The sequence below is a fragment of the Leguminivora glycinivorella genome, chromosome 13 (genome assembly GCF_023078275.1).
Source record: "Leguminivora glycinivorella isolate SPB_JAAS2020 chromosome 13, LegGlyc_1.1, whole genome shotgun sequence".
In the NCBI taxonomy this organism is placed as follows: Eukaryota; Metazoa; Arthropoda; class Insecta; order Lepidoptera; family Tortricidae; genus Leguminivora; species Leguminivora glycinivorella.
Window position 1 is genome coordinate 22,982,075 of NC_062983.1, and position 10,425 is coordinate 22,992,499.

Consider the following 10,425-nt stretch of genomic DNA (forward strand, 5'->3'; position numbering starts at 1 on the left):
TCTATGTAAAATTTTACAGCATCACACGATTTAAATTTTAACAAATTTAATATCGACGTTACAAGTGGTTTTACTTGACACGTTTATAGACGTCGGATTATGTATCACTTTACGTTATAGTACTAAATTAGATATTGCACAAAATTCAAAGATTCTTCTTCGTTCTATCATAATGATGGCGGCAATTAATTCCAAAATAGACCAATCACTTAGCAAAAAGCAGATGTCAAAGAATTTCACGCCGATTACCCTAACAATAGCCGTTCCCACAATACCGAAATAATTCAATAATCGCCCGTCAGCGATCACTATGTCATTGATCATTAAGTAGCGTCGGCGTTTTTCCGGCGCGGCGCGCTTTGGCGGCGCGATTACGATTCGGCGTCGGCGCAATTACGCCGATCGGCGCCGCGCACGCGCACAGTAATTAACCAGTTAGTTGCGGTTTTTATGACCGTAGCACGCTTTTGAATGAATGGATGTGCATCGGCATGCTGACTTATGTCTTCCTATAACTACCGATGGGCGGTGATCGGTCGCGCGGTATATGCTGGCACTGGTTTGTCTATATCCGGGTAATCTCGCCACTTATTGTAATTTGAAATTGACGATGTTTATGTTTCCTTATTTGCTGGGTTAGTGTTGATTCATTAATGTAAAATTATTAAGGTCGGGAGACCTATTCTAATTTTCAAATTCGTCATACGTTTAAACGGTTTTGATACGACAAACACAAATATTTCTCTAAAAATACTGTGCCTTTATCTCTAATCACCTTTTTTGTGACTGTAGGTACTACAACTGCGACATACTCTTATTGCAGCTGCATATTTGCTGCAGATTACTACACTACAGCATTAGCACGACGAGTGAAGTGATATTTGATGGCCCTAGTTGTACTTAACGGGTGATAACAAAAAAATTTGAATACATTTAAAGAAAACTCTTCAGATTAAAAAAAAAATTGCTATATATGTTGAATATATACAAGAATACGTATACAAAAATGTAATGGAGATTGGCATAGGGTCCGCGGTAAACTGTAAATCGGAGCTTGAACATCATGTTCGTAAAAGACCGTTGGACGATTTTTTTTGTCCATCTTTCGCACACATGTCCTATAATGTTTATAAATTGGGCAAAATTTTCAGCTCTCTAATTGTTTTTAGTTACCTAGCTATGCTATATGTCTTGCTGGTATAGTAGAAACATCTCTGGTAAGTACCGTTTATATCCAATAATATAAGTTTTACTAAAGGCAAATTTCTTCCTTCATCCAAATGAACGATTTCCTTGAATCATTTCACGTCAACGCAACGCCATTGCGACGTAACAGTCGGTTTTTGATCGTGTGTGGATTCCGGTGCCCTCACCTGCTTTCTGTATTTCTGACCAATCGTTTTTCATGATTTACAAATGTACGAGTAAGTATATTTGAATTTTATAGCGACATATTTTGGCTTATGGAATTTTCAGCATTAAAATAACTGTGAAGTAACTTCAACGCCGTCTTGGTCATAATATTCGCTGGTCGACTGCTGCCACCTCTTCGAACTACCGTCAAGGATGACAGAATTCTATAAGATGGTAGAAATTGCCAAGTTTTCCTTGCTAAAATGATCCACTGTGAACGCTACGCTACGCTACAGACGCTAATGTTAGGAAGTCTAAAGTGTACAGCGGTACAGCGCGTAGTTTCAAAGCTTCTTGCTATCCACGCCATCTGTTCTCGATTAGGCGTTGCGTATAGGTGAGAAGGTCAACTTTCTTGGATGGTGAAATAAAATTCCGAAATTACGTGCTTTTTTCTTATAATTCTAAATGCTTCTTAATCTACGTGTACATATATCGAGGATAGATGGGTAGCAGGGGACAATATGTCGTGACGTAGGATGACGTCGGCGCATATCGCGCTCCGTATTGGCTGCGATAGGTATCACGCGACATGTGTGGTTACATCGCTTGGACAAGAGATGGCGTTATGAGTCTCGTACGGAACATGCCCCCGGCCTTGAAAGATCTGGCTTTCAAGAGGATTCTTGAGCTTCCCCTCCTTTCTCTTCGTCTGGCTGAGACACTAAAGGGCAGATTTTAGTGTATGCGCGTCTTATGATGCCAGATGCAGTGCGAATATCTGCCACTCTGGATACTCCGTCTTTACCAGGGATAGTTTTGACGATGCGTCCTAGCTGCCACTTGAGGGGAGGCAAATTGTCGTCCTTTATAAGGACCAATGTGTTAGGCTTGAGGTCCTCGCAGTGAGTTCGCCATTTGGACCGCGTCTGTAGCTCGGAGACGTACTCTTTGGACCAGCGGGCCCAGAAATGCTGCCTAATCTTCTCCACCATCTGGTACCGGTTGAGTCGATGAGCAGGTGCGTGTTGAAGGTCTTCTGAGGCTGGCGACGTCAAGGTGCGGCCGACGAGAAAGTGCGCAGGGCTCAGAGGAAGGAAATCGTGCGGATCCGAGGACATGGCGTATAAAGGACGGGAATTGAGGACAGCTTCAATTTGGCTTAATGCCGTGCTAAATTCCTCATACGTGAGGTGAGCGTTACCTATAACACGGCGTACATGATATTTACATGATTTTACTCCAGCTTCCCATAAGGAACCAAAATGGGCAGCGTAAGGTGGAATAAAATTAAATTTAATATTGCAACTAGTGGCGTAATCTATTATGTCGGGACTACATTGCGATAAAAACTTGGCAAAATCGTTCATTAAACCCACAAAGTTCCTACCATTATCTGAAAAGATTTCATTCGGCTTGCCGCGCCTAGCTATAAAGCGTTTGAGAGCTAGAAGATAAGCATCGGTGGTCAGATCGCTGACAAGTTCCAAGTGAATGGCGCGCGTAACGAAACAAACGAACAAACAAATATATGCCTTAACGGTTTGAGCACCTCTGCCTTTGCGGTTCAATATAAAAACTGGCCCTGCATAGTCCACGCCGCAAGTTAAAAAGGGATACGTAGGCGTAATTCTCTCCTTGGGTAAGTTTCCCATGAAAGGAGTTAGGGTTTTCCCTCTTAATCGCTTGCAAACAACACAATCATAAAAAACCTTTCGCGCGAGGTTCCTACCACCTAGTGGCCACCAAGCATCATGCAGTTCATAAAGAAGGGCTTGCGGTGCAGCATGTAAAAGTTTTTTATGCTCGTGGCGGAATAACAATAACGTAAAGTGGTGTTTGCTTGTTATTAAAATCGGGTGCTTTTTTCATAAGCAAAGTGTTGCGAGTAGCCGATACGACCACCGACTCGCACGACGCGATCAGTATCGATAAACAAGTTTAATTTACTTAAACTATTTTTAGTTTTAATTGATTGTTTGTTAGCCAACTGCGTGTACTCATCTGGGAACGATTCCAGTTGAGACAGCCTGACTAACAAATTTGTAGATTCCCGCAGTTCATCAACGCTGATACAGCCCCTACGCTTATTATTCTTCTTGCGCACGTTGTGAATAAAGCGTAAAACATACGAAGTGACGTGTATCATGCGCGAAAACTGAGAGAACCGCTCGAAAGGGAATAGTGACTCTTGTGCGGTTGCCGTAAGAGCTAAGTTTACGTTAGACTTAATCTCTGGCAACATGTCATGCGAATCATCCGAACTAGGCATGTTTGACAAGTCCTTAGGGTTATAGTTAACGTCTTGTAAGAACTCAGGTCCTTGCCACCACAAACTAGATCCAGATAGGTCTTCTAATCGAACGCCTCTTGAGACTAAGTCAGCAGGGTTCATTTTACCGCTGACGTGTCGCCAGGAAGCCCTTTGGTCAGTTCATGGATTTCAGTGACCCTATTCTGTACGAAAGTCTTTAATAAGTTTGGTGACATGCGCAACCACCCTAACACACAAGTCGAATCAGAATAAAATATGACGTCATCAAATTGACAGCGGAGACTATTAATGACCTTGTCATATAATTTTGCGCCTAAAAGTGCACTACAAAGTTCGAGACGGGGCGTACTTAGGGCTTTAATTGGGGACAATTTCCCTTTTGAACATAATAATCGTGAACATACTTCTTGATCATTATTTATTGTGCGAACATAAATACAAGTTCCGTAGGCAACCTGTGACGCATCTGTAAAGATATGCATTTCTATGCGCGTATAATTGCTGCAACCCATTACATAACGCGGCACACGGATTGTACCTAAAACAGCTGATAACGACCTAGTGAAATCATTCCAGATGCGCGTGACGTCAGCGGGGACATCGTCGTCCCAATCCAGTTTAAGAAGCCATAAACGCTTGAGTAAGACCTTGGCTAGCATAATTGTTGGACTTAATAAACCCAATGGGTCATAAATTTGCGAAATGTGTGATAAAATAATACGCTTAGTTATTTTATCATTGTTTTTTGTTAAATCAAGTTTTGAATTGAAATAAAATTGATCGTAATAATTATTCCAACCTATGCCCAATGTCTTTGAATTGCAGTCTTTATCGAACGTTAGTTGACTTTGCGCGTCAGTCAACAGTGCGAAGTTAGACTCTAACGACGGATCGCTAAAGTTGAATACCCACTTCCGTAACGGAAAACAACCTAATTGCAATGTGCGCGCGGTTTCATTGCATAGTCGTAACAATTCAAGTTTATCCTGTGACCCAGTTATCATATCGTCTACATAAAAATCATCGTTAATTATTCTTTTAACGTCGGGATCTGTGCATTCAGTGGCTAACTGTTTTAAACAACGGACACTTAGAAAAGCCGCCGACGCCGTACCGTAAGTGACGCGATTTAAACGATAAATTTGAATCGGCTGATCGGGGCTATCGCGCCAAAGTATTAATTGAAGGTCGCGTTGATCTTCTGCCACGAGTACCTGGCGATACATTTTAGCGACGTCTGCGCATGCTACATAACGATGTTGCCTAAAGCGAAGAAGAATTGACAGAAGGTCACCTTGGATCGCGGGACCAATCATTAGTAGGTCATTCAAGGATGTACCACTACTAGATGCCGCACTAGCGTCAAAAACAGCTCTCAATCGCGTAGTGGTGCTTTCACGAAATACTGAGTGGTGGGGCAAGAAGAAATGCGGTGAGTTATACGACGAAACTTTACTCATATGCCCTAAATCGAGGTATTCATGCATAAAGTCCGTGTACAATTTTTTGTGCGTATCTGAACGTTGTAATCGTTTTTCTAGCGCGAGCAAACGACGTTCAGCTTGAGGATACGATTCTCCTAGCACTTCGGGTGACTGCTTGAGTGGCATGCTGACGCAGAACCTTCCTTCGCCGTCGCGCGTAGTGGTGCGAACGAAATGCTCCTCGCATGCCTTCTCCTCGTCGGACAATGCGTCCCGAGTGGTAGGTACCTCCTCAATCTCCCAGAATCGCCGTAATAACGAATCTGATACTTGCGTAAAGTTACATTGGATACGGTTGCGGCCTTCAATGCGTGCGTTTAAATTTATAGGACCTGCTACTACCCATCCAAATTCAGTGTTTAATAAGTAAGGGCCGTTACGTAATTTAATTTTCTCCATAGTAAACAAATCCCAAAACTTATCACCACCTATTAAGATATCGAAATCTTTGTAATCTAGAAATTGCGGATCTGCTAGTTGTATGTTATCTGGAATATCAAACTTTTCGCAATGTTCATATACAACTGGCATTGATGTGTTTATTTCCGATAAAACAAAACAATGTAAGTTTGTTGTGTAGGTATTTATGCGCGATTTTACTTGTACATTGCAGGTTTGCGTGCACTGCGTTATAGTACGACCTACACCGCTAATTTCGTGAGTGGACTGTAAAAATGGTATATCTAATAAGTTGCGTAACGATTCTTTAATGAAACATCGTTGCGCGCCATCGTCAAGGAGCGCAACGATAGTATGCGGTTTATTATATTTATCAATCACGTCGATAACCGCAGTTGACAACAAGACCGGCATGAGAGTCGGGCGCTGAGAAGGAATGCGCTGACAGTGCGCATTGACCGACACAGCTGCGGCCGAAGAGGAGGCGGCCGCGGGGGCCGTGAGGTCAGCGGGAGCGGGGACGCGGGCGCACTCATCACTGGGAGGATGGATAATCGAATTATGTTTATTATTGCACTTGCGACACGGGCCGAATACGCATGACTCCACGGCATGACCTGCGCGTAGGCAATTAGTGCATAACTTGTTGTCAGTTACGAATTTGAGTTTAGTTTGATAGTTACTATCTAGAAATTTGACACAGGAATAAAGTGGATGATTCATTTGACACATAGGACATGCGAATTTAGATTTGTGTTGTGATACTTGTGATTTTTGCGGTTTGCTGTTGGTAGAAACATTACAGTGCACTTTGTTGTTATTATAATTGTGAGTGGAGTTCGGAGTGACATGTTGTTTGTTCACTTCCGGCTTATCGCGTGTGCTCGTACTTTGTGAATGTGATGCCTGCAATGTTTCTAGCATATCTGCACGATTACGTAAAAATTGCAATAAATCATCCAGTTTAATCTTCATCTGAGTGTCGCTGCTCGTGAGGCTACTTTTATGTTGTTCCCACTCGCGTTCTGTGGTTTTATCGAGCTTCGACACTAAGATATAGATAATTAAGGTATCCCAGGACGAGATAGGCTCACCTAGGACTTTTAAAGCGCGTAAATTTTTTAATGTTGTGTCAACTAACTTTCTGATAAGAATGTGCGATTCTTTAGGTACTGACTGAAGCGAAAATAGTGCTTTGACGTGATTGTGGATTAATAACCTATTGTTATTGTAGCGATTAAGAAGGAGCTCCCATGCCACCGCGTAGTTACTAGCCGTTAGTTCTAGTGCTTCTATAACTAACAGAGCACTACCTGTTAGCGAAGATTTTAGGTAGTGGAACCTTTGGATGTCACAGAGATCCTTAGAATTGTGAACTAGTGATAGGTAAATATCCCTAAAAGCGAGCCAGTTTTCATACGTGCCGTCAAATGAAGGAAGTGATAAAACGGGCAATTTAATTGCTTTCATTGTTGAAGCTTGCGGTACAGCGAGACTTTTATTATCGGTAGTATTAAATTGACTGAGTATAGACTCGGCGAGCGCCTGTGCAGTGAAATAACTATCCTCAAACTGTTCTCGTTGCGTTAACTGCTCATCAAGGTTCGATTCGAACACACTTGCTTCGATTTCAGTCTGAAGAATATTAAATTCGGTGTACAGGCTCTCTGCTCCTTGCATGCGTAACTTTAAATTTATTCTACAAGGCTCAGTTAACGAGTTTAAATCATCGCTACAGCTTTGAATGTGGGTTGCGAACTTTGTGAGTCTAGCCTTAATGATGCCACGTTTTTTCACTAAATCGCGAACATGGGGTTCAATCGCGACGTCACAGATCGCCCTAGCTGGCGATTTATCGCGTGATTTGCTTGGCCCTACATCATCAAGTGCCATTTTGGTTAAATTTAGTATGGAAAGCTGGAGTACTCACGATTGAACTTTGGACTCCGATGCAATTTCGCTCTGCGTGGTGGCGAAAACGGGTCCTTGTTACGGGTCGCGGAAAGAATACTCGTCACAGGTTCACTGAAATTGATTAAGCACGGTATTTAGCAACTGAAGACAAAGGGAGTAGGTATAGGGTGGCTGGATGTCCGTACCGAAATATGCGCGTTTAAAAATCGTCGGATGTCCAGTTCTCGTCCTATAGGTCTCCGCAGTTTCCCAAATTGTGTGTCCTTGGGGGTCTTCCTGCTGCATACGCGCCTTCCGTCCAAGAAGAAAGTTGATGTGCGCTTTCTCTTCCAAGGGTGCTGGTTCTCAAAGACCTCTCATCTCGTACTCGACGATTGGCGAAGAAATCGTTGATATATTTGGCGAAGAAGGACCAAATGTTCTCGATTAGGCGTTGCGTATAGGTGAGAAGGTCAACTTTCTTGGATGGTGAAATAAAATTCCGAAATTACGTGCTTTTTTCTTATAATTCTAAATGCTTCTTAATCTACGTGTACATATATCGAGGATAGATGGGTAGCAGGGGACAATATGTCGTGACGTAGGATGACGTCGGCGCATATCGCGCTCCGTATTGGCTGCGATAGGTATCACGCGACATGTGTGGTTACATCGCTTGGACAAGAGATGGCGTTATGAGTCTCGTACGGAACACCATCTTTGAGCAACAAAATGACTTATGAAAAAAAATTACGATTATGTTACACAAAAGAGATAGCAACAACTTCTAGAACAAACTTTTTTTCAATATTGAATAGTATTTATTCTATTATAGAGCTGCATAAATTCATTATCATTTTTTTGTTATCACCCGTTAGTCAAATTTTGTATTTGTAAGTTTTTAGTATAAGTGTTTATTTGTAAGTTTTTGCTGTATATTTGTACTTAAGTACCTACTAAATAACACCTTAAAATATTGAATACGGATATTAAGCTGCCGCCAGTTCTCACGAGATGGCGTGACGGAGCCGATTGTGTTAGATTGCGCTACTGATTCATAAACCGAGAAATGTGGTTCTGGTTTCGAAATGTACACTAAGTATAAAGTACTGTTTACTGATGATAAAATCATTATTTTCCATGGAGGCTTTCAATGCAATTAAATGGTAATAGTAATTTAAGCGCTGGTGGCCTAGCGGTAAGAGCGTGCGACTTTCGATCCGGAGGTCGCGGGTTCGAACCCCGGCTCGTACCAATGAGTTTTTCGGAACTTATGTGCGAAATGTCATTTGATATTTGCCAGTCGCTTTTCGGTGAAGGAAAACATCGTGAGGAAACCGGACTAATCCTAATAAGGCCTAGTTACCCTCCGGGTTGGAAGGTCAGATGGCAGTCGCTTTCGTAAAACTAGTGCCTACGCCAAATCTTGGGATTAGTTGTCAAAGCGGACCCCAGGCTCCCATGAGCCGTGGCAAATGCCGGGATAACGCAAGGAGGATGATGATGAGTAATTATTTAAATGTAGTACAATCATGGTGTACAATCTTACAATATAATAATGGTTATATACATAATATATATGTATGTATGTATGTGCGTACATTCAGACTTAAATAGGAAGTATGCTCATAAATTTATTTTATGAAATTTGTTGATCCCATTTTTTCTTCTTTCTTGTATTCTATTGGTACATAAATTAAAATAAGTATGGCATATCGCATATATTTGAAGCTAGATTTTTATGTAGGTACTTATATATTTATTTTAATTACTACTTACTAGTTACTCATTGCAACCTCAGTATTGACCAGTATTACTTTTAAAGAGTTATTTACTCCACCAATACGAGTACACATTGTTCTGTACAGGAATATATTTTGCACATAGATATTGTTAACCGCATAATGACTACACAACTTTCACAAGTTTGTAGGTAAGCACAATATGGCCATAACAAAAGTTCAGTAACAGTTCCTGATGTTTCAGCATAATTGTGGTGTTTTACGGTTCTTTGTGTCCGCGAACAATCTGCAATTATCAGAGTTTTAAATGAGCACAGCTCCTTTTAAGCCGAGTGTACATTATCAGTCATCGTGCAGACGCTAATTATTCAAAATTATGTTTAATCGGGCCGCGTACGTGGAAACTGTTACATACAGTGTGTACTTTTCATATATGCGCTAACTTAAACAAGACGTAGGATTTAGAGATATAGTACCTACATAACTGTGACATACATATTATTTGTTCTGCTCGAGCGTAGTTCATTTTTGATCTTTTTGTAGAGTGCTAACGTTTTTTTTTTTTGATATTGTATTCACTTATCATTATGCTAAAAGAGGATGTCGCGTCGCTATATTTTGAGTTAGGAAAACTATCAATTTCATTTCCTATGAAAGTGTTTCTATTATAAGTAGTAAAACTACCCTTAGACTAAGCCGGTGGTATCAAAACTACACGCTGTATATTGACAGTAAATTGCCGTGATAATCTTGGTTGGCCTATCACGTGCCGATTCTTAATCGATAGCATTGGGATTTGCCGATTGCAGCGATTAACGAATGTCCGCGTCCAAGACCAGCTGTTATAAATACTGACAATTATTAGTAGTTAGCAGGCCTGGCGGAGAAATGCACAAAGCTGTCACGTGTGGCGAGAACAGGGGAGGCCGTTGGCCATCAGTAGGACACAAAATAGGTTATAAAAATGTTTGTAGACTTCTAGAAAGTACCTACTTACCTATAAAAAATGAAAAACGATTTCAGGAAGTGGGCATTCACATAAAAGTGCATTTTTTCGGGGTCGTGACTCGTGACGCTTATGGAAACTACCTTAATAACCTGTAGAGTTATGTTTACCCTTGAATTTATAGTTTTATGGCTGAGTACAACGTTATCAATGTTATCATAAAAAATAGGTATGCCTCCTACCATTTCTGGTTTTACCAGAAGTCTTAAAAACAGCATCACATTCATTCTAAAGGCATCTTAGATTTAAAAACTTAAATATCCCTTGGAATTG

At 41.2% G+C, this 10,425-nt stretch overlaps 1 protein-coding gene across 1 annotated transcript; it reads right to left on the reverse strand.

Moving 5' to 3' along the window:
* Positions 1–2,027: 2,027 nt before the first annotated feature.
* Positions 2,028–7,898, reverse strand: LOC125232335. The gene is made up of 3 exons (XM_048137964.1): positions 7,611–7,898; positions 6,315–7,536; positions 2,028–2,557 (listed from the first exon to the last, which is right to left on the reverse strand). The coding sequence occupies exons 2-3, from the start codon at positions 7,402–7,404 to the stop codon at positions 2,028–2,030; spliced, it is 1,620 nt and encodes a 539-aa protein (XP_047993921.1). The 5' UTR covers positions 7,405–7,536; positions 7,611–7,898.
* Positions 7,899–10,425: the final 2,527 nt, after the last annotated feature.

Coding starts and splice junctions, on each gene's coding strand:
- LOC125232335 (XM_048137964.1), bottom strand. CDS start 7,404: ATGGCACTTGATGATGTAGGGCCAAGCAAATCACGCGATAAATCGCCA. Junction 2,558..6,314: donor TAATAACAACAAAGTGCACT/GTAATGTTTCTA, acceptor GCCGTGTTATAG/GTAACGCTCACCTCACGTAT.